The following is a 24933-nucleotide window of genomic DNA, read 5'->3' as shown; positions in this document are numbered from 1 at the left end:
CCAAAAGCTTGGAACACCCAAGATACAATTCACAGACCACATGAAGTTTAAGAAGAAGGAAGTCCAAAATGTGGATGCTTCAGTTCTTCTTAGAAGGGTAAACAAATACTCATGGGATGTAGAGGGTAGGAGAGACTTGGGAGGAGGAGAAGAGGGGGAGGGGGAGAAGTGGGGCAGGATCAGGTATGGGAGGAGACAGAGATGATATCCAGAGGGTCAGGAATTTGAACAGAGGTATGTAACAATGGGTGATGGTGAACTGGGGGTAGCCACCAGCAAGTCCCAGATGCCAGGAAAGCAAGAGGCTCCCAGGACCCAACAGGGATGAGATTAGCTGAAATGCCCAACAAAGGGGAGAGAGAACCTGTAGAGACCATATCCAGAGGTTAGGCAAGGTCCCCAGCTGGGGGATGGGGCCACCAACCCATCTCCAAATTTTTAAACCAGAATGGCTCCTGTCTAAAGGAAATATGGGGACGGGGTGTGGAGCAAAGACTGAAGGAAAGGCCATCTAGAGACTGCCCACTTGGGGCATCCATCCCATATACAGACACCAAACCCAGACAATATTGCTGATGCCAAGAACTGCATACTGACAGGAGACTGTACAGCTGTCTCCTGAGAGGTTCAGCCAGAGCATGACAAATACAGAGGTGAACGCTCACAGCCAACCACTGAACTAAGAACAGGGTTCCTAATGGAGGAGGTAGAGAAAAGACTGAAGGAGCTGAAGGGGTTTGCAACCCATAAGAAGAACAACATCAACCAACCAGATCCCCCAGAGCTCCCAGGAACTAAATCACCAACCAAAGAGTACACATGGAGGGACCCATGGCTCCAGCCCTACATGTAGCAGAGGATGGTATTATCTGGCATCCATAGGAGATGGTCCTGTGAAGGCTCATTTCCCCAGTGTAGGGGAATGCCAGGGTGGTGAGGTAGGAGTAGGTGGTCGGGAGGGGAAGCACCCTCATAGAAGCAGGGGGAGGGGAGATGGGATAGGTGAGTTCTGGAGGAGAAACTGGGAAAGGGGATAACATTTGAAATATAAATACATAAAATATCCAATAAAAAATAAAAATTTAAATCTCATGCAATCGAGTTTTTAAACATTTTTTTTAGATTTATTTTTATGATTTTGTGTGTGTGTGTGGCTGTTTCACCTGTGAGAGCATCTGGGCACCACATTTGTGTTTGGTGTCTGAGAAGGTGATGAACTTCTATGTGGGTGCTGGGAATTGAACCTGGGTCCTTTGCAAGAACAGCAAACGCTCTTACACATTCAATCAACTTGCCAGCCCCAAAAACAAGTTTGCAAAATAATATTGATATGTGATTATTTGTTCCCAGTCTTCAAGAGAAGCTGTTTCTCTGTTTTCTTCCCCTTTGGGTTAGAACATGGGAACTGGATTGGGCTGGAGTTGCTACTTCCTTTCTGTGTGGAAGGCTGTACTTGGCATGGGTTTGGTGTCTCTTGTCCTTCAGGTCAGTTAGATCAGGTCAAACCCTAGGTTCTGTTGAACTAGTTTCTCCTGGCCACAGAACTTAAGAAAGAGAACCGTTGACTGTGTTTCAGAATGCTCGTTCCCTCCTGCCCACCACCTCGCCGGGTTTGAGTCAAGGGAATTTTCTCTTAGGGGTCTGGTTGAACTCTTAGATTTGGAGCTCACTGAAGTGGGCGAGGCCTGAGGACTTGGCCTTGGAATTTTTAATTTTCAGACTTAACCTTTAGCCATTTATTAACATTTGGGTTTCCCTACCAAAGCAGTGGTTCCCATGGAGGTCTCTGCTTCAGTGTGCTGTGAGTCCAGCCGTTTGTCTGATTCTGGAGCAGCCGTTTGCCCTGTGCTGTGACCTTGCCTCTCCTAGGCATCCAAAGGGAACTGTTGACTTTGAGAAGTGTTTTAATAGTTGCTGGGACCAAATGGGAACTTCCACCTTCCTGGCGTGTGAAACTGATGATGGCAGGTCAGCACAATCATTTTCCAATTCCTGTCTGCAGTCGCAGGTCCCCAAAACTGAGACGATCTTAACCCCCACTCACGAATGTACCTGTGGAGCATCCACCCATTACTTATTTATATTTTTACAGTTGTCTCACTCAGTCTGGCACCAGAATAGCACCAACTTTGATATTCAATCCCCAAGAAAATTTAGTAAATTTGAATAAAAATTTGATTGAAGACAACTACAATTTTTTTCTTCATTTTGGACTCTCTTTTTGAGGTAAGATTTGACTCTGTGACCTAGCCTGTCCTGGAACTAGCCATGTAGCCCCGGCTGGTTTAGTTTTGCCTCATCCTTCTATGTGCTGGGACTGCAGCTGTAAACCTCCCTGTCTGGCTTTAAGGAACCCAGATAGATAGAAAACAGAATCAATTTAGGGAATTTAATATTCACCTTGCCAGTTCCAAATACCTTGGGCAGGTGTATTAACATTTCATTTTTATTTCAGTTTTTTTTTTCTTATAGTTCATGTTGGTCCCTGTTTTCTAGTTTCTCTTGATGACCTTCTGCATGTTAAGAGCTGAGTAGGTGACACGACAGCAGTTATGAGCACTTGTTGGAGCAGAAGAGATGGCTCCGTGGTTCTGAGGCTGTACTACTCTTCCTGAGGACCTGAGCTAGGTGCCCAGCACCCACAGCAGGCAGCTCCAGGGGCTCCAATGCCTCTAGTCTCTGTGGGCACCTGCACACACACACGCACACACACACACACACACACACACAATTGAAAATAAAGTAAAAATTTAAAAAATACAAATATGTAGGATGATGTCATTATGCAGCAAGGCGGGTCCAGGATAAGGCAAAGCCTATCGTTGAATGAGTAGATGGGGAAAAAAGTCTAGGAACAAGAGAGGAGAAGAAGCGGGAGAATCAAGATGGAGACGACGGAGCAGGATGATCCAGATTCGGGTGGACTAGGTGAATTTTATCTTGTTTAGGTGGGCGGTTTAAATCTTTTTTGGCAGTGAATGTATTGTGTGGATGTATTGTGGATTGAGAATTTAACATATAAACCTAATTGTTAAATTACAAGTTTCTAGAGCTTTGATTTTACAGGCTACAGGGGATGTGAGCAAAGTTCCCGGCGGGCAGATAGACAAACTGTTCTGGAAGCTGTGCTAGGCTAGAGAATGCCTGGGGCTAGCATGAATGCGTCAGGCAGTAGTTAACAACCCGCTGAGGGGATAGTACGTGAAAGCGGCTGACAGAAGCAGCTGGTGGGTGAAGAGTGAAAAGGCGCGCTGGTACCTGTAGCCTCTGATCCGTTTTTTATTTTTACCGAAACACAAATACATTTGGTGTTCTTTCAGAAGATTGGAATTCAGCTCCCAGCACTTGTTTGGGAAACATGTAACTTCGTGTAACTCCAGGTTACACACACACTCAACAACAACAACAAAAAAAAAAAAAAAAAAAAAAGAAAAAGAAATAGAAAAAAGAAAAAGAGAAAGAAAAGATAAAGTATTGAGGAGAAGAGAAAATAGTCACGGGATAGGGAAATAATGTGGTCTACTAGCCAGTAGCTGAACATCTGTCTTGAAAGTTATATTCAATGTATAGAAAACAGAACAACGTAAGGAAAATAAGTAATGTGTATGTTGATGTCATTATGCAGGTGAAGGCAGACAAGATGAAATGAGGCCTGTCATTGGATGAGAAGGAAGGGAGGCGGGAACAGAGGTTTTAGAAGGAGGGAGAAGCAGGAGAGAGAGAGAGAGAGAGAGAGAGAGAGAGAGAGAGAGAGAGAGAGAGAGAGAGAGAGAGAGGAGAATCAAGATGGAGACGGAGGAGAAGAATGACCCACATCTGGGTGGTCTTGAATGGCCAAGGTAGTTGGGTTTAGATTTCTGTAGGCAAACTTATCTTCTCTAGGTGGCTGTGAGTTTATTGTGTGGATGTATTGTGGATTGGGAATTTAACATATAAATCTGATTGTTGGGTTGCAGTTTGTTGGGTCACTGTTTCACTGGGTGGATGGGAGTGTGGGCAGAGTTCGTGGCAGGGAGCCGCGATAGGCCAGCCTGTGCTGGACTTCTAGAGCCCTGATTTTACCAGGTAACTGGAACCAGAGAGTTCGAAGCTAGCAGAGAGCGGCCAGGAGAGATACTAATTAGAGATAAATTATGGTTAGTTCCATTTGGTCCCATGGGTGCCAGAACTAACATTAGAGACCAGAATGGCAAGGAACAGCCCGCGGACCGCCTGCGTGAGAGAGTACTTGGGGGCAGCGTGGAGCTGCTGAGATAAATTAGTGTTGGTTCCTATGGCCCAATGGAGCTGGAACTATCGAGAGAGCGACTGCCCAGGTCAGGGAGCCCAGGAGAAAGCAAAGAGCAGTGCGTGCCGGAACTGGTCGCACCCCATTTTTTTTTAAAAATATTTACTGCAACAATAATGAAACACTACACAGGTGGGAATGGGAAAATGGCTTCATGTTGTGAAAAGCAGTCTCTTACCTCCAGGGAAGTTAAGGGCTGAGCAGCACTTGTGGCCATGTGACTGCTGTACTGTTTGAACTGCTGGAGCCCATCCTCTACAGCCAGTGGTAGTAAGGTGTGAGATGGCCTGTAACAACCTTCTACCTGCAACGTCCGAAGCTCCGAGATACAGGCCTGCAGCCTAACGAAGTTCCCTCTCACTTGCTGCAGAGAGAAAATGAATTAAAGACACAAATCTTTAGGAATCCAGTATACCGGTTAGCTTTTGTCAAATTGACACAGACTAGAGTCACCTGGAAGAAGAAACCAGGAATTTGGAATCCATCTGATTGGTCTGTTGGCTTGTCTGTGGGGACATTTCCTTGATTACTGATTGGTGTAGGGGGTTCAACCCTGGGCTGGTAGTTCTGAGTGGAATAAGAAATCAGATTGAGCAAGCAAAGGGGAAGCAAGTGAGCAAGGATCTTTCCTCAGTGGTTCCTCTTCCTGCATGAATTCTGCCGTGATTTCCCTCAGAGATAGACTGATTAGGATGTGAAATCAAACAAACCCTTTCCTCCCCAACATGATTTTAGTCACGATGTTTATCATATCAATAGATAACAAACTACCAAACACCCAGGAGACTAACTGATAGTCTTACTTCATCATCAATAACTCCTTAGGCATTCCTTCCCTTCCTAAAACCTCTATGTTTGACTGACACATAGTAAATGTCAGTCATGTTCTAAGTATTGATCTAAAATTTTTCTAAATCAGAAGGAAGAATTGCAGCTAAAAATTTTAGATGATGTGGATTTATCAGAAATAGGGAAGGAAATGTTTTAATTTATTTACTTGTCCAATGAAAGGTCTTTGTAACTTACTGTGTGTGTGTGTGTGTGTGTGTGTGTGTGTGTGTGTGTGTGTATGTGTGTATGTGTGTGTGTGTTTAGATTTATTTTTTTTGTTTTTTTTGTTTTTTTTTGTTTTTTTTGTTTTTTTCGGAGCTGAGGACCGAACCCAGGGCCTTGCACTTCCTAGGCAAGCGCTCTACCACTGAGCTAAATCCCCAACCCTTAGATTTATTTTTATTTTAGGTGCATGAGTGTTTAAAATGTGCACCATGCATATGCCTAGTGCCTTCAGAGGCCATAAGAGAGCACCAGATCTCCTGGATCCAAGTTGTGAGCCACTGTGTGGGTACCGAGAACCAAATCTGGGTCCTCTGCAAGACAACAAGTGCTCTTAACTGGTGAGCCATGTGTCCAGCCCATGACTACAGTTTTACTTTGGGTGATCTGCAAGTTGATGTCTAAGAGGGCTAACTTTAGATACTATCTGGTTTTCTTAGCCAGTCACTAAGAGCTTCTCTGTTTAAGAATGATGTTTTGCTTGGTATTGTAGCAGTCAAGAAGCTGAGGCTGGAGGACTGAGGGTTCAAGGCTGTTATTAGAGTTCAAGGTATTTGGGGCTATATATTGAGACTCTGTCAAACAACAACAACAGAAATGTTTCTCCCAAAATAAGAATTCTGATTGGTCTCTCATTTCACAATTGATAAGGATCTATTCCATTCCTCAGGGGTATTTCAGTGAAGAAGAGACTCTCACTTATTTTAAGGAGCCAACAAGTAAACCCTGGACAAGTGAAGTGACCTCATGGTTTTCCTCATCTTTCTTTACAAAGAACAGTCTTTAGGAAGCCATGTAATTTATCTGATTCTAGTTCAATGATACGTCTAAGGATGTATGAATTAAAAAGAATGTATGCTGAAGATTTAAGACGTTATTTGAAGGAATTTCAAGCATCAACTAGGCAAGGAAGGGGAAAGAACTCTGCTTTAGACTAAATAGAGCCGTTGTACCTATTGTGGTTTGAATAAGAATGGCCCTCAAAGGTTCATATATTTGCATATTTAGTCACCAGGGAGTGGAACTGCTTGATAGGACTAGAAAGCTTAGGGGGTGTGGCCTTTTTGGAGGAAGTGTGTCACTGAGTGTGGGTTTTGAGGTTTCAAAAACCTGTGTCAGATCCACTCTCACTCACTCTATCTGTGGATCCAGGATGGGGATGGGGATGGGGGTTGAACTAGCCAGTGCATGCTCTATTACTGATACTATGCTGTGTTTGCAGACAGGAGCCTAGCATGGCTGTCCTCTGAGAGGCTCCAATAGCAGTCGACTGACACAGATGCAGATACTTACAGCCAAGCATTGGACTAAGGTCAGGGACTCCTATGGAAGAGTTAGGGGAAGGACTGAAGAACTGAAGGGCATGACAACCCCATAGGAAGACGAACAGGGTCAACTAACCTGAACCTCTGGGAGTTCCCAGAGACTAAGCCACCAACCAAAGAGAATGTAGTTTTAAACTACATCCAGCCAAAGGTCTGCTGTCCCTAACTCCATGCTCTCTGCCATGTTGATAATGGACTGAACCTCTGAAACTGTAAGCTAGCCCCAGTGAAATGTTTTCTCTTACAAGAGTTGCCATGGTTGTGCTGTCACTTCACAGCAATAGAAAGGTGACTAAGACAGGACCCCAAAGCAGGAATGAATGCTATTTGCCATGCTTATAAAATCCGTGAGTCTGAGCTATAATACCACCAGGGCTAGAAGGCTGTTCACCTTTCTTCCTTTGCTTTTGTGTGTTCCTCTCTTTAAGTGTCAGTGAGGGGGGCCTGAAGGCACAGGAAATGAGACTTCAACTCTGACACAAAATGAGAAATCTAGAAGGGGAAATAAAAAAACCTATTCAAGAAATAAATGAAATCAGACCTTAAATATAGCCTAGTAAAGTTTATTTTTTTATTTATTTGTGCAGTGTATGTATGTATATGATTGCATGTGTGTGTGTGTGTGTGTGTGATTATATGTGTATTTGACTGTGTGTATACATGTACATGTGCACAAATGGGCACATTTCATGTTGGGTTTTGGAGGTCAGATGAAAACATTAGGGTCTCTTCCTTGCCTTCCTCCTTGTTTGAGTCAGGGTCTCTTTGTTGTCTTGTGTTGTGCTATATGGGACCTTTGAGTTTCCAGGAATTCTCCTGTCTCTGTTTCCCATCTCAATGTAGGAGCCCTGAGATTACAGACAGGTGCTACCATGCTCAGCTTTATGTGGGTTCTGAGGATTTGAACTCAGGTCCTCAAGCATGTACAGCAAACCATTTACCTACCCACTAAGCCATTTCCCCAGTCCAGCTTAGCTTCCTTTAAGCCCTTTTCCTTACACACCCTTTTCTAATACTTTGTTATATATATTTAAGTCAACATGCAGTAAATCTCTAAAATTGTAAGCCAACCCCAATCAAATGTTTTTCTTGATAAGAGTTGCTGTGGTCATGATGTTTCTTCACAACAATAAAACCCAATTAAGATAGTACGTATGTGGTATGTGCATAGGTGTGTATGGTTATGTTCACGTGAGTGTAAGTGCCCAAAGAGCCCAAAGGCATTAGATTCCCTGAACTGAAGTTACAGACAGTTGTGAGTTGTCTAATATGGATCCTGGTAAACAAATTCAGGTTCTTTGAAAGAGCAGTACATGCTCTTAACTTGTGAGCCATCTCTCCCGCCCCAACACTTTCTGTTTTACAGCTTTTAAGAAAAACACTGTATTGTACATTTTATTTGCCCTTTTCCTATATGCTTTTATTGTTACTAGGAATATTTGAGCCTGTTTTGGTTTTTATCTTCATAACTCCATGTTTATGTGATTCCTTTAGACTATTTCTCTAGCAGTATTTGAGTCACCATATGACAGAATTATTGTATTTCCTTGTCTTATTCTCTCTCTCCCACTGCATTCAGTTATAGTTTCCCACATCTTCTTAGAACTCACCTTTATCTGTTTTATTTGTTTCTTTGAATAACAGCTACTAAGGAAAAGGAAATAAACACTATAGGTAAACCAAAGTGTTCTGAATCCTAATACATCATTGTAGATTAATTTCAATTCTTTATAATGAAAAACTTTAAAGAATTAGGGAGAATGTCACAGGAAGGACATTCGTCTGGAATCCTCTTTTGAGGGGGAAATTAATCATTTGGGTTAGAATTATTTATATTCATGTCACAATGGCTATAAAAGGAATTCTAATATTTTAATTATGAATTCTCTGTCATGATTTCTTATAAAAGGTCCAGAATTATTTGATGATACTAAAAAATTAAATGTGAGGGTACTCTTGGGTCCATCCTAGAAACTATCCACTGTATGCTGTCTTTCTACATTCACATTTCGTGTCTCTCTGTGGGCAGAACACTTCAGATGTCTATATAGCTCAGGGAAAACGGATTTAAGGGCCTCTTTTCCTTATAGACTGGATTGTTTGTATACATCAAGTGATAGTCACTCCTGCTAGTTCCTTGAGCTTCTAATGAGCACTGACTTCACTGTTCTACAGTGAGGAAATGTTGGCTTGTAATTATTTCTGAGTTACCAGTGACTTACCTGTGTATGACTTTTATTTTCAGGACAGACTATAGGCAATTACAAGGCTTTATCAGGCAGGTTTCATGGTGGTGGTGGAAAAGTATCTTTGGTTCACAGCCAATTCACTGCAGTCTCTGAAGAGCACAACCAAGGACTCAGGCTGCCCTGGCACGTCCTGTTCTTGGGATATTTAGCTCCTTATCTCTGCCACCTTCATTCATTCCTAGGTCTCTGAGGCCTATATCGAGGCTCTTCTTAAGAGCTTCTTCCAAGACTCTTTATGGAAGGAACAGGGAAACGTGAACATGCTTTTCTCTACTCTAACTCAGTCTTTTCTACTCTTAGCCTTCCCTCTGCTTTCTCTAACTCCAAGCTTATAAAAGCCACCAAAGTTTTTTGTCTGGGGTTCACTCAACAGTGAGACTGTCCCTTCATCTCAACTGTTAACTCTTCATCTTAACTCTCAACTGTTCTGAAAAAGAAAAAAAAAAAAAAGGTGGGAAAACTGGGTGTGGTGACCCACACTGAAATCCCAGCACTCAGTAGAACGAATCAGGAGAATTGCCACACGTTTGAGGCTAGCCTGAGCCATGTAGTGAGCTTCAGGCCGGCACGGCTGACACGGTGATACTGAATTAGGTAAACGAAAGAATAAAATACAAAAATCTACCAGCAACATCATCAGCACCACTAACAACAGAGTGGAGTGGCAGAACAGGCACTTTCCCAGGTTAGACTCTTGATTACTCAGTCTCAGTAGGTGACTAAAGGCTTAAACTGTCCCTTGGTTTGTTAGTTTACTTTGACACCTGGCCGATAAGCTGTTTCTTAGCTTGGTTAAGCTCCTACAAGAACATGGTTTTTAGTGTAAAATGGCCTGCCTTTCCTAAAGAAGCGATTAAAGGATCAATTGATTTAAAAATGGCCACCTATACTAGGGAGCAACAGGGAGATAGGAGAAATTATCACAACACTTAATAATGGGTAGTTTTTGTTTGCCTTTTCAGATATCTGTTTATTTTTCTCTCTCTGGTTTTGTATCCTTGGAGGCCAATCTATAGGGAGGAATTCAGTGAATTTCCTCACATTCCTGCTTCTAAAAACGTGTGTCCAGTGGGAGGCACTAGCTGGGGATTTAGATCTGGGAGTCCCAATTACCCATTCTGTACTTAGCTGAGTCCAGGCTTTTCCTGACCACAAAATCCCATTGTCAGGGTCCTTTCACCTACTGCAATGGTTGTAAATAAAATCATTTATGGTGCTTTAAAAAGAGTCACTACATTTTCTGTAACAAAGGTCACCGATCCCATGAGGTAGCTCTCTTTAGTCCTGGGTGGCCTGGCTGTAGCAGCATTTTCTGTTAACTCTGCCTAAACTCTGCCTTCACTTCTGCAAATATTCTCTTTCTGTATCTCTGAAAAAATTTCAGCTTGGGCATACCATCTGTTTCTTGCTTGCAACTTGACTGACTTATATAGCTCTTTAAAAAAGCTTCCTTTAAAAAGAAAATGGGAATTTTCTTTCCTTTCCCATATATAGTTGTTTCTCCTTTAGCTACCTTGGTCTCTCTGAAGTCTCAGATTCTAGGTTCTCCTCTTCTGTACTGAGGCTTGCAAACTTAAGGCAGTGACAGCCTTAGGTTCTCCTCAATTGCTTCTCCTCATTGTACTTCCGGATGTGTACAGTGTCTTGAGAAATTCGGGTGTGTGTGCTTAGGCCAGAGGCCAACCTCAAGTGTCATTCCTCGGAAGCTGTGCTAGTTTGCTTTCTGATGCTGTGATAAACACCATGATCAAAAGCAACTTGGGGGAGAAAGGTTTATTTCCGCTTATAGCGTATGGTCCATCATTGAGGGAAGCTGGGCAGGAACTTGAGACAGGAACTTGGAGTCAGGAACTGAAGCAAAGACCTCAGAGGAATGCTGCTTAGTGGCTTGCTCAGCTACCTATTGGCTTGTACAGCCCACCCACTCAGGCATGACATGGTCCACAGGAGCCTAAGCCCTTCTACATCAGCTAGTAATCAAGAATATGCATCCACAAACACGCCCATAGGCCAGTCTGGTGGAGGCAATTCCTCAGTTGAGGTTTCTTCTTCCCAGGTAGTCAAGTTGACAGCCAAGAAGAGTCATAGTAGTCATCTACATCTTCTCTCCTCTCCTCTCCTCTCCTCTCCTCTCCTCTCCTCTCCCCTCCTCTCTTCTCCTCTCCCCTCCCCTCCCCTCCTCTCCCCTCCCCTCTCCTCCTCTCCTCTCCTCTCCCCTTCCCTCCCCTCCTCTCTTCTCCCCTCTCCTCCTCTCCTCTCCTCTCCTCTCCCCTTCTCTCTTCTCCCCTTCCCTCCCCTCCTCTCTTCTCCTCTCCTCTCCTCTCCTCTCCCCTTCTCTCTTCTCCCCTCCCTTCCCCTTCTCTCTTCTCCTCTCCCGTCTCCTCCTCTCCTTTTTGAGATGGAGTCTCACTGGGACCTGAGGCATGCTGATTTGGCACCAGGAATCGTCCTGTTTCTATCTCCTCAGCACAAGCACACACCACATCCAGCTTTTTACATGAGGATTAGGATCAGCCTCAGGTTCTCATTCTTGAGCCAACAGGTCTGGCTCACAATCAAACTCAGGTCCTTGAGCTTAGGTCTCATGCTTGTGAAGGCAAGCTCTTTTACTAACTAATGAACTGTCTTCACAGCCTCTTGTTTTGTCCTGGTTATTTTAGACAAGAGAGTACATTTGGTCCTTGCTGCTTTGCCTGGATAGAACAATGACTTGTTTCTCATAAATGGAATGTGGAATAAATGGACTTCTGTGACAAGGACATAAACCATTCTCTGTCTCTGTCTTTTCACCAGTTGCTTGTGGAAAAGTTAGAATGAGAACATGAAAATAACGCTATGGTGGTGAGGAACTATGGATCTCTTCCGATTACCATCTGAGTATTCTACTTTAGAACCAGCTCCTCCGGCTCTCATTGAGCCCTCAGAAGGCTACAACTGTAGCTTCCATCTTAAATACAACCTCAGGAGGACCCTCATGCCTGAGCTACCTCCCTAAACTGCTTTGGATTTTTAACTCACAATGAACATGAAAAAATAAGTGTTTATTATGCTAAGCTATCACATTTTAGTATAATCTAACAGAAGATGGTGTCTTGGGTTGTATAAGAAAGCAGTATGAGCAAGGCATGAAGAACAAACCAGAATGCATCACTCCTCCATGGCCTCTACTTTGTTTCCTGCTGGGGACCTTCCTGGCCTCACAGTTTCCTGAGGAAAGCAGGGGAGAGGTATGGAGTCAATGACAGGGGCCTAAGCTGCTTTAGTGTTGGCAATTCTTCAGACTTTACCTCTTTGCTATTCTGAGGCCTAAAACCTCTGGCCTTTGGTAATTTGACTCATGCTGAGGACAACTGGGGAATTAGAAAAAGAGGCCTAGTTTTTCTCTGGCTCAAGGGGCCCTGGATGGCCAGGCTAAAGGCTTGGAGTTCATTAACTCTTTGTGAGCCAGAGAGAAAAGAAGAGGAAGACAAGGGTGAATTCAAGCACATACACAGACACACACACTTTGGCCAGGCCAGGCCACCTGTCTCAACACTTTCACAAATGTTCATGGATACTTACATACATCCACATACATACATACAGACAGACAAACTTATACATATATACGTTTGGTGAATGGGACTGAGCCCCAAGTGGCGCACTTACTTTTTCTCTCTGGCCTTCTTATATACCTTCTTAGGCAAAAGTTCTTTGTAAAATTACCTCATAGATAAAATGTTACACAAAAGGAGTTACGTGAGGATGGCCATAGTAAGTTCAAAGCAGTGTTTCACTCTGTCAGCTCATTGTAAGTTAAAAGAGCAGTTTCACATGGCCTCGATTTATCACAGGGTACATCCATGGCTTCATCCTTGGACCTGACCTACAATGAATGTTTTTTCTTTCTTGATCACTAATTTATGTCAAGCCTGCTTTCTTATCTTATTACAATTAGCTCATGACACATGAAGCTTTACAGAGCTCTAGTTGCAGCTTTCTTTTATAGAGGGCTTGAAATTACATGTATACATTTAGGAATTTTATAAAATTACTATCAGTAATTATTAAATCATCAATTTATCTACATGTCTTTATTATATGAAACTACATCTTCATATTGATTCTACAGGAAATCTGCCCAAGAGGGTTGACCAATGTCCAGGAATCATTAGGTTATGTAACAGTGACAGGAAAGGCACATCAGCAGCAAGAAGCACTCCTGGGATAAAGTCTCTGGTGGCCTTGAGGCAGAGCTCACCCTTAGACCCCTGTCACCCATGCAGAGCTCACAGGCTATGCAAAATGGTGGGCCATCTCCAGAAAACTGTTTTGCATGCCTGAGCCTTTCCTAGATGGCTTCTGATAGGTTCCTGACTGCAGTTCCTGCCCTGACTCCCCGTCATGATGGACTGTGATTTGAATATGTAACTCCAACAAACCCTTTCCTCTCTGTGAATGAGAGTTCTGGAAAGAAGCTGTGTCTCCAGACACTGATTAACTGACTAGAATTTCAATATGGTGGAGAGATTGGAATGTTGCAGTTCCAAAGGCGAATTACATCATTGTTAGCTAGTTCTAGCCCACTGGAACCACTTCTTGCCCTCCTCTATGTTGGAATTAATATCCTGTGACTAATATATTAAAACCTTTAGAATATATTAACTTAGCAGATCTCTAGCTTTCACCAACTCAAAGACTAAGAATGTCATCAGATGGCATCTTGGACCTATAGTAACGTCTCCCTCATCTGGTTGTACCTGTGTCTCTGATGCATTCAACAATGTATTTTAACCTTGCCTTGATTTATGGCCTTCTTTGTTCTATAAAACTTCATGAAACCGCTTCCACACTGGAACATGGAATTTGGGGTAATCTGAATCTGTGTTCCCTGGCTATGGTCACTTGAAATGGCTCCAGAATAAGCTACCTCTTATTCCCTTTAAAATGAGAGCTGTGGTTTTGCATCAACGCCTTGAAATTGGTTTTTGTTTTGTTTTCAAGTCATAGTTTCTCTGTGTAGCCCTGGCTGTCCTGGAATTCACTCTGTAGATCAGGCTGGCTTTGAACCCAAAGATCCGCCTGCCTCTGCCTCCTGAGTGTTGAGTGTGTGCCACCACTGCCTGGCCCCACATTGATTTTGTCATGGTGTTTGTCTTAGTTAGAGTTACCATTGCTGTGAAGAGACACCATGACCAAGGCAGTTCTTATGGTGGACAACATGTAACTGTCCATTATAAGATGAAACATGGCAGCGTCCAGGCAGGCGTGGTGCTGGAGGAGCTGAGGGGTCTACATCTTGATCCAAAGGCAGATAGGAGAAGACACAACATCCTCAGGCAGCTAGGAGGAGGGTCTCAGAGCCCACCCGCTCAGTGACACAGTTCCTCTAAAAAGGCCAAACGTCCTAACAGAGTCACTACCTGGGCCAAGCATATTCAAACCACAGCAGTGTTCAAGCGAACTTGAACAAATGTGTATTATTTTCATTCAAAAGAGATATTAATATTTTCACTTTCAGTGAGGAGGATGAGACATTAATTTTAAAAATGAGTGGATTCTAGTAAGATTTTACAGACATAATCAACAACAAGTCTGTGAAATTCCTCTTTGGTTATCTTAAAGACATAGCATATGACCATTAATTTAACAATAAGGCTGACTCTAAGAAGGAAATGAGTGGAATCTCTGGAAGTCCTCATCCCTGTGATTTTGAGCTATATCGAAGAGAGAGGGAAGACTTGGATTTTCTTTGAGGAGGAGAGAAGATTATCGTGAGGGAGCTTTGTAAAGATAATGGTCCAGTCACTCCTTCCAAACCTTCAGTGATGTTTTACCTGCACGGAGTCAAAGTTTCACTGGAGTGGAACACAGGGAAAATAGTCTCATGGTTTTTGCAGTCAGGAATTTTTGAGCAAAGAAATTAGGGCCTTGAGTTTTACCCCAGGACAAGTTTGGGAGAAAGAGAGTTACTGGATAAACCAGACCTCTGAAGAGCTTTAGAAACTTCTTCAAGTGTTTACATTTCAAAGAGGGTGAAAGGATCTAGCTGTTTACATTTCAAAGAACTGCAAATGCTAAGGTTTCTCCTCTCACAGCAGAGGGACCAGTTGCAGCCTATTTCTGCCCCCAAATTAACTCAGAGGCTGGCTTCCCTCTTGCAGCACAAGTCCCCATATACACAGGATGACTTCTGGTTCACGTGGGCTAATCAGATACGAGGAACCTATGCGGTTTTTACTGTAAGTAAAAGCAACCATGAGTTCTGCTGTGGAAATCTCATTTGCTTTCAGGATACCAAGATTAGAGATAAACTTACCACAAATGGGAGGACACACTCATGTTGGTTTTGTACCGTGTATAAGCTGAACAGAGACATTCGGCTGGGGCCCATCAAACTGCAGGCTATTGAGAAGAAGTTCTGCAAGGCCTCACAGAGGTTGGGGCAGATGTCATCCCAGGAAGGGACAGCAATATGCACAATGAGCAGCCTCGGAGGTTGATGACTAATTTTCGTGGCAGGGGAGGTCCCTCTACTCGTAGTTCTCCTTCGATGCATGGCAGCGTGGAACTGTGGCCACCACTTGAATCATCAATGTTTTATAAACCTAAGGAAAGGAAAAAGAAAAAACTGGCTTTTATAAAACTGGATTAGGTACATGAAGCAAAGAATATATATACATCGAGGGGATAAAAATTCCCAAAAAGATTCAATTTGGGTACCACATCAAACTTGGCAAGGTCGTCCTGCATTAACAGCACCCAAGAGATGGGATATGTCTGATTTTGGTGTAAGTATGAGAATGCTTAGAGATGTTTGTGGAACTAATAAAGAATAAAGCAGTTACACACAAGATTCAAACTTCAGGTTTGTTTGTTTGTTTTTTACAGGGTCTCATGTTACCTAGGCTGGCCTGGAGTTCATTATGTAGCTGAGTATGATCTTGACCTCCTGATCTTTCTGCTTCCACCTCCCAAGTGCAAGAGTTATACAGGAGCATCACTGTGCCTTAAATCAGGCGTTGGGTAAGCTTATTTGCCCTCATAAGTTTGTTACTGCTAATTGTCCTATATTGTAACTTGTTTCTATGTTTGTCTTTCTCGCCATATTTTAAGGCTTCCCACAGTGTCAGGTATGGGGTAGGTAACTCCATAGGGGTTTCTGGTCAGGGAGGCTCCTGAAATAATAAAGGTTCTTGCTATTTTTTCTTGGTTCTCCACTACAAGTAGTTGATAAGGGCTTATTGAAGGCACCACACACCTAGAACAAAAGCTATAGAGGAATCGCATTGGAACTGAGTTAGAAATTTCCTCCCTGATGGCTACCTCCCACAGTGCTGGAAGGTGTTATGTAGGCTGCTGGGGGCTGGAGACGTCTACAGTTTTACCCACCTGTGAATCCTAGGAACCTGCCTGGCAGATGCGCCCATTTGTACAGTAATGGCATGACTGTTGTGGGGCAGGAGGAACCAACCATCTCCCAGTTGGATTTCAGGCTTGCTCTGTAAGAGCGAGCTTATACCCACTAATGTAAACCTGATCCAAAACACATGACTGTAGAGTTTATGGGCCCTAGCTGGGAACCTAACATTGCTGCTTAGATAAACTATTAAACCATCTTCTAAATAGATGTTTACACCCACAGACAAAGGCTACTCTCAGCTTTAAATGAAGAAGCCAGTCCTGGCAGCAAATATCGGTGAATATGAAAACCTTGCACAAGACACTAAGACCAAAAGATGGATGGTCAAGGGCTCAGCCCTAATAAGATATCTGCATGATCCCTTTAAGTCTCAGGGGACGCTTTGGAAGAGGAGGCAGGAAGATGTAAGAGATGGAAGACGGAAAGGGTGAAAACTGCAGCACGGCCACAACAATCTTGAAAGCAGAGTGGCTGGACACAATGTATAAAGTAGAAATAACTTACTATGACCACAAGTCGGGTTTGTCTCAGAAGCATAACATTAGCTAGGCACGGCGGCTTACACTAACATCTCTAATCTTGGCATTTGGGAAGCTTTGACAGAAAAGTTGCTTTAAGCTTGAGGTCAGCCAGGGTTACAGTATAAGAAGAACTAGTCTTTAAAAGAGAAGGAGGAAAAGAAAGAAACCAGAGAGCCTAAGTTCAATATAACATCAGAATTATAGTAATCTATCATATTGAAAGATTAAATGAGAAAATTATATGATCCTCTATTGATTTTTTTCTTTAAAATCCAATGTCCGTACATGACAAAGCCCCTTAGTAACTTGGGAAAGGATAATTTGGCTAAAATGTGTTAGTAAAAAGCTAGAGCATCAGGGCTGTGGCTCAATATGAGTTGTGAGGCTGAGGCAGGAAGACTGAAGCCAGTCTTGGGCTATGTTGTAAGCTTCAGAACAGACTGATCTAACATTGATTCAATTCCCCATCCTGCCTCAGCCTCTGTAGTAGCTGTGATCACATGACTGTACCTCTAAGCCTAACGTGAAAGAACTCTTCTAAAATGTTCATTTTACTATTACTGTGCTTGTATGTGGATAACACACGTATACGGGGTGCACCTGTGCCACAACATGCATACAGATGCCCGAGGAGACAACTTTGTGCAGTTCTACTTTTCTATGGGTTCTGGGGCATGTGCCTTTACCCACTGAACCACTTCCCTAATTCTTGCTTAAATGTACTCTTGGACCTGGAAATCCAAATCAATGCCTAATATGTTTACCAAAACAAGCAATACAAGTATTTACTCTTTTAACTGTGTTTTTAAATTAGTGCATGGCTTAATAGCCTGAAGCAGAAGGATTATCACAAGATCAAGGTCAGTCATAGCTACAGAACAAGATTGTTTCAAAAACAAACAAAATAAAAATGAACAAATAAACTAGCGTACAAGGCCAATTTCTAAATAGACCGTTTGGGCTGGAGAGATGGCTCAGCGGTTAAGAGCACTAACTGTTCTTCCAGAGGTCCTGAGTTCAATTCCCAGCAACCACATGGTGGCTCACCACAACCATCTGTAATTCATATATATGAATGTTTCGTTTGAGGGTAACATATGTTGATACAGAAAAAATGGACACCCAGAGGCTTATTCTTACTTACCACTCCTATAAGCCTATTTTTCTTCATATATAAAAATAGCACATTATTCTTTCTATCTCTCTATCATCTATCTATCTGTTTATCTTTCTATCTATCTGAGACAAGGTCTCACTTTGTAGTCCAGGCTAGCATAGAACTCATTATGTAGTCCAGGTTGGCCTTAAATTCACATTGTTTCTCCCACCTCAGTCTTCCAGATGTTGGGATTACAGAGATGAGCCACTATGCACAGTTCGAAAACATCATTTTAGGTATAGGAAGTCTGCATTTTGAACAGTTTCACTACATACCAATTTTAGGTACTACAGGGTTGATAATTAACACTGTCTATCAAAACAATTCAAATTTCAGGTTGCTGCAGAAAACTAATCAAGTAATTGCATAAAGAAATTAGCTCTTTAGTCTACAGATTATTATGGAAATAGCAGATGCGTATCACGATGATCAGTGAACAATTATATAACTCCTTTTAAAGTCTCTCAGTGAATGGTCATTGCAGAGTACAGACAGCAAAGAGAGTAAGTGTGTTACTTCCCTTTCTCTTTGTGACTAGTCCATGTGACATTTTATAGGAGGTTGGTTATGACATAAAAAGATGCAGATATTGCAGAGAAAATGCCACTAGCAAAAATGGAATCATTAAAAGAACTCTCAGAAAAATGTTCAAATAGATACAAACTTAGAGAGGATTAAAACCATTTTCTGAGGCATAGAAAAAAGTGTGGTGTATCATAAGTTATATTGTGGGAAGAAAGCAAACACAAGGTATTGTTCAAACCACCGAGAAGTTTTTGTTTAAAAACAATTTTGTGTGTTATTTTTGAGACAGGTTCTATTGTATAGCTCAGGTTGGTCTTGAGCCGTCATCCTTCTGATCCCTTTGAAGTGCTGTAATCAGAGGAATATGTCATCACACCCAAATCAATGCCCAAAACCTATTCCCCCTTTAAATACAAACAAAACATTTTTCAATGTTACTGGTGTTTTTAAAGTATAGTATGTGAAATGTTACCTTTGCATTTTTCTAAACGCACTTAGGAAGAGAGCTTTTAGTGGTTTCCCAATGATGAGAATTCTTTTGTGTTTCAGGTTGTACAATTATTTTTTTAAGTGGGAAATAATTCTAATAGAAATTTTGTGTATCTTCTCACATATCTATCTTGTCTGTTAGGAAATGGATTGTGATTCATTTGTACTGCAAGTAAAATATTACTAGATATTTACAGGAAAGTATTACAAATAAACACACAAATCATGATGAAATAAGGCTTGGGAGATGACTCTGTGGATAAAGTGCTTGCTGAACAAGCCTGACAAGTTGAATTTGAATCCCTGAAACCCACCTAACGCCAGACATAGCACACCTCACCTGCTAGCCCAGTTCTACCTTAACATAGGAAGCAGAGATAGAAGAATTCCCAGAAGCCTTTGAGCTGGTTTGTTTGGCATATGCATTATGAGCAACAAATACACAAACAAACAAACAAACAAACAAACAAACAAAAAACCCTTTCAAACTCACACATGATAGAAAGCAAGAACCAACATCAGAGTTTGCTCTCTGACCTTCACACTCAAGTTGTGTGTTTATACACACATGAACATGTACACACACACACACACACATACACACACACATCATACATTTAAACGCATCATAAAGACACACAATGAACAATTTAAAAAGGCAAAATAAAACTAATTTTTCCCCTCAGAAATCTTTAGGGCCTGCAAATGTACAAGAATCTAAACAAATGAGCAATTAAGTTTCTTCTGATAACAAATTTCAAAAAAAATGGAGAAAAAAATGGAATGAAAAGATCTTGTGACAGAGAATGGTGTTGGTAGCAATGCTAGTCAGTTTACGCAGTTTATTCTGAATAAAATACCCTCTTGGTTTAGTAAATTCTAAACATAAACTTTAAGATAGCCCTTGAACTGACATTAGAAAATGCCCTGACAGCAGAAATATCTCTTTCCCCTAAGGTTAACAAAATCTTGTACCATGAGCCACTGTGGCTACAGCCATTTTTGGATCTCACAGTAATCTACAAGTGGAAGGCTATGCTTCAGATGAAGTAAGGGATAGCTCTCCCCAAGCATAATCAAATAGTGCATCTGAGATGTTTGGACACGCTAGTAAACAGGACCCCATAAACTCTCCTTTTATTAAGAACACCCACTGAATGTTTTTTCCTCTGCAATGTGGTTATACCTGGAGCTGGACTGAACCACCACAAAACAAGTAACTTTAGTACTAAAATCTTTCAATAGGCTTCAGCTATGCTTGTAACAAAATCCAAAATTCTTCATCCTGCTCTCAAGTTTTTGTCTTTGTGTTTTCCCAGATCTCCAACCCTGGGCCAGGCTCTAGGCTCGCAGTGGGCTGCCCATTCCCCAGGTTTCTTTCATCACAAACACATTCAAGTTCCAGCTGTGCTCTTTGAATACTTATAGACTTGGGCCTCTTAATACCTGTGCTGCGCGTGTATACCTCTTAGGACACTTTACTGTTCAGTAAATGAGTAAATGATCCAATTGTTCTCCCTCGAGTTGGAACACCGGTCTAGCATGTGGAAGGTCCTAGATTCCACCCTCCTACCACAAAACAAAACAAACCATACTTTGTGTGGGTTTTAAGAATTTTTGACCCTGCCTATGCCCAGAGCTGAACCTCTCCCACAGCTCTCTGTACCCAAATCCCATGGGGGAGAGAGCTGGACTCGCAGAAGTGTGGGCAATCTTGAGAGCTCAGAGGAGACAACTACTTCTGCCCACATTCCTGACCCAAGAGGAACCCACCTAGTGCCTTCTGTGCCCTCTGGCACAGGAACCTAGGAGCAGTCTGGGTGAAAGCTGAAAGCCAGTCGCCAGAAGCGCTGACACACCGGAGAGCAGAGGTAAGACAACTCTTCTGGTCCAAGCGACCCTCCTGGAGGCTTCAAGACACACAAACCCAGGAGCATCTCTCTGTTCCCAGATCTGGCTGAAAGAAAACAGGTCTACAGGAGTGCTAACACACAGGCTTACAGAGGGTCATGCATTTGTCAGAGACAGCAAAACAGCTAACACCAGAGACAACCTGATGACGAGAGGCAAGCGCAGGAACCTAAGCAACAGAAATCAAGACTACTTGGCATCATCAGAGCCCAGTTCTCCCATCAAAGCAAATACTGGACATCCAAATACACTGGAAGAGCAAGATTTGGATTTAAAATCACATCTCATGATGATGATAGAGGACTTTAAGAAGGACATAAATAACTCCCTTAAAGAAATACAGGATAATACAAGTAAACAAGTAGAAACCCTTAAACAAGAAACACAAAAATTCCTTAAAGAATTGCAGGAAAACACAACCGAACAGGTGAAGGAAACACATTAAAACAGATATACTCAAACTAATAGAGAAAAAATGTAGGGAAGAGCCTTGAACACACGGGCACTGGGGAAAATTTCCTGAACAAAACACCAATGGCTTATGCTCTAAGAGCAACAATCGACAAATGGGATCTCCTAAAGCTGCAAAGCTTCTGTAAGGCAAAGGACACTGTCATTAGGACAAAACGGCAACCAACAGATTGGGAAAAGATCTTTACCAATCCTACGTCTGATAGAGGGCTAATATCCAATATATACAAAGAACTCAGGAAGTTAGACTCAAGAGAGTCAAATCCTATTTAAAAGAATGGAGTACAGAGCTAAACAAAGAATTCTCAGCTGAGGAATATCAAATGGCTGAGAAGTACCTAAAGAAATGTTCAACATCCTTAGTCATCAGGGAAATGAAAATCAAAACAATCCTGAGATACCACCTCACACCAGTCAGAATGGCCAAGATAAAAAACTCAGGTGAGAACAGATGCTGGTGAGGATGTGGAAAAAGAGGAACACTCCTCTATGGTTGGTGGGATTGCAGACTGGTACAACCACTCTGGAAATCAGTCTGCAGATTCCTCAGAAAATTGGACATAGTACTACCTGAGGACCCAGCTATACTACTCCTGGGCATATACCCAAAAGATGCCCCAACATACAACAAAGACACATGCTCCACTATGTTCATAGCATCCTTATTTATAGTAAACAGAAGCTGGAAAGAACCCAGATGCCCTTCAACAGAGGAATGGATACAGAAAATGTGGTACATTTGCATAATGGAGTACTACTCAGCTATCAAAAACAATGACTTCATGAAATTCATAGGCAAATGAATTGAACTAGAAAATGTCATCCTGAGTGAGGTAACCTAATCACAAAAAACCATACATGGTATTCACTCACTGATAAGTGGGTATTAGCCTAAAAGCTCAAATTACCCAAATATAATCCACAGACCACATGAAGCTCAAGAAGAAGGACGACCAAAGTGAGGATGCTTCAGTCCTTTTTAAAAGGGGGGGGATATCCATAGGAGGGGATATGGAGACAAAATTTGGAGCAGAGACTGAAGGAATGGCCATTCAGAGTCTTCCCCACCTGGAAATCCAGCCTATATACATATAGCCACCAAAACTAGACAATATTGCTGATGCCAAGAGTGCATGTTGACAGGAGCCTGATATAGCCATCTTCTGAGAACCTCAGCCAGAGCATGACACATACAGAGGTGAATGCAAACTGAGAATGGGGTCCCCGTTGGAGGAATTAGAGAAAGGATTGAAGGAGCTGAAGGGGCTTCAATCCCATAAGAAAAACAATACCAACCATCCAGAGCTCCCTGGGACTAAACCACTACCCAAAGACTATACATGGACAGACCCATGGCTCCAGCTGCATATGTAGCAGAGGATGGACTTGTTGGGCACCAATGGGATGAGAAGCCCTTGGTCCTGCCAAGCCTGGAACCCACCCCCCTTCCCAGTGTAGGAGAATGTCAGGGGGGGAGGCGGGAAGGGAGGGTGGTTGGGGAGAGAAAACACTCTTATAGAAGAAGGGGAGGGGAATGGGATAGGGGGCTTATGGGTGGGAAACTGGGAAAGGGAATAACCTTTGAAATGTAAATAAAAAATATCCAACAAAAAAAAAAAGAATAAAAAAAATAAAGAACTTTTGCCTTCATGGACCCTATCCTCCATTTTAAAAAAAAGAGTGAAAAATTAATAGAAAATACGACAAGGTTTCCCCTGGTGAGGGAAGACAATAGCAAAGTTTCTTTGACCTTCACGGCTCATTGTTTTCTTCTTCCTGACGAAGTTAAAACATGTTCAGTGGCTCACCTGTAACCCCAGCTCTGGAAAGGCACAGAAATTGTTATGGTTGGATACCAGGAGCATAGCTGTAGCCATTTTGTTCCATGCCTTCCAGCTATTTCCTATGGTTGCTGTGAAATGCCTGCCAGTCATTGACACAGAAAAATAACCTGACTTAGAGCAGGGTCATGCTGAGGACATCCCTTGTTATGTTAGGAGGTTTGTTAATCTTAAGAAATCCCACACAGTTTCACCTAGGACCCATCAAGTTAAAGGTCAATATGAACTGTTTATGTTTGAAATATCTTGAGTCAGAGCTGACCACTGGGCAGTACTTCCTGCACCTGCATATGAACTCAGTATAGGTTTTGTGGGGTTTTTTTTTTTCCTTTATAAGCTAGCAGAGAAAGATGTCCGTTGTTATACTTCAGATAATTCTTAGCTATGTCCTGAGTCTGACCAGTATTTAGGATATGCATTCAATAAACTATTCTTACTTAACTGAGATTAGTGTTTGTATGGTTCGTGTGGTGATTTCTGAACCCCAACAGAGATTATCACCCTTAGTTCCAGACCAGAGACAGAGACAGATGGATGAGAAGATAGAGGGACTGAGAGAGGGGGGACGGGGTGGGGGGACGGGCGCAGACAGAACACAGGCGCGCATGCGCGCGCGAACACACACACACACACACACACACACACACACACACACACACACACACACGTGCGCGCCAAAAAGGGGAAGAGAATGCATGAATTAATAAATGAATGAATGAAAGAATGAATGAATGAGAATAAGTTAGGTCTTCCTCCTGTTAGTCAGTCAGGGGGCTCTGGCCAGAGCGAGTATTAGCTCTTGGGCCACGGTGGTCCTGCCACTCCTCAAGCCAGCAAGCTGTCTGTGGACTTCACTGACCCAGCAATGGTGATACAGTTCTTGGGCTGCACCCTCACACCTGCTCAGAGGCCTGTAAGTGTGTCCTCCAAATCAACCTCTGAGGCGCCATCCTAACTCCCAAGCCCTTCAGTCTTTTCCTTTGCCCAGGGGCCTGAAGAGGGAGCATTACCCGCCAAGGCAAGCTGTCTGCTCCTAGAGAGTGCGCCAGCTCTGGCAAATCTTGCCTCAGGCATGCCCTTTCAAGGGAACACCTCAGGAGGTACATCAAGAAAACTCCCACAGGCACTGCCCCTCAGGTACAATCACCTCAGGCATCTCCCTCAGGCACGCCCTCTCAGGCACCTCAGGCATTATCCTTCAGGTACCTCACCTCAGGCTCCGCTCCCTCAAAAGTCCACCTCAGATGCCTTCCCCAGGGCAACTCCTCAGGCTTTCCGACCTGGTTATCTCCGCCCCATCAAACAATAGCATAGCTCTGGCGCTCAAGAGCCCCAGCCTAGACCCTTAGTCACTCAGGCGACTATTTTATTCTTTAACAAGTACACTTTCAGACACCCGGTTGATGTCCCTCTCAGAAGTTCCCCTTATGTTTCTTCAGGAGTCTCTTTCTGGGGGCAACCCGTCAACCCCCAGTTCTGTCAACTCCCTCTGGCGAATCTTTTCTCTGGTACCGGCTGAAGGGAGTCCCCCTCCGGGCACCTTTCTCTGGAGTCGTCTTCAGGTACTCTCAGCCCACCACTCTTCCCATCTTAGAAGTCCCCTTCACTCACCTCAAGCTCAGCACTTGCACGCCTTCTGTAGGCTCAGCCTCTATAGGCGCCTTCCTCCGAGGCTCCTCCGGCTAGGTACCGCCTCCTC

General features: G+C 42.9%; 1 protein-coding gene and 1 long non-coding RNA gene across 3 annotated transcripts in view; one reads left to right on the top strand and one right to left on the bottom strand.

The window, feature by feature from the left end:
- The window catches only part of M1ap (meiosis 1 associated protein), a 90784-nt gene extending 65851 nt beyond the window's left edge, over window positions 1-24933 (bottom strand). The window contains exons 1-3 of the mRNA NM_001447412.1: window positions 24846-24933; window positions 15214-15502; window positions 4467-4652 (exon numbers count right to left, since the gene is read on the bottom strand). Of these exons, the coding sequence (NP_001434341.1) occupies window positions 4467-4652; window positions 15214-15453 (426 nt within the window). The 5' untranslated portion in view covers window positions 15454-15502; window positions 24846-24933. The remainder of the gene's footprint in view (window positions 1-4466; window positions 4653-15213; window positions 15503-24845) is intronic.
- Window positions 14962-23063, top strand: LOC147994929 (uncharacterized). 2 transcript variants are annotated; one of them, XR_015686710.1, is made up of 3 exons: window positions 14962-15136; window positions 15786-15920; window positions 16540-19242. It is a non-coding gene; the product is annotated as an uncharacterized LOC147994929 (long non-coding RNA). The 2 variants fall into 2 exon arrangements; XR_015686711.1 differs by lacking the exon at window positions 16540-19242 and adding an exon at window positions 20331-23063 and having other exon boundaries at window positions 14980-15136.

The sequence above is a fragment of the Rattus norvegicus genome, chromosome 4 (assembly GCF_021556685.1).
Source record: "Rattus norvegicus strain SHRSP/BbbUtx chromosome 4, alternate assembly SHRSP_T2T, whole genome shotgun sequence".
Lineage (NCBI taxonomy): Eukaryota > Metazoa > Chordata > Mammalia > Rodentia > Muridae > Rattus > Rattus norvegicus.
Note: the sequence above shows the minus strand (reverse complement) of the source record. Positions and strands in the feature narration are given on the sequence as shown.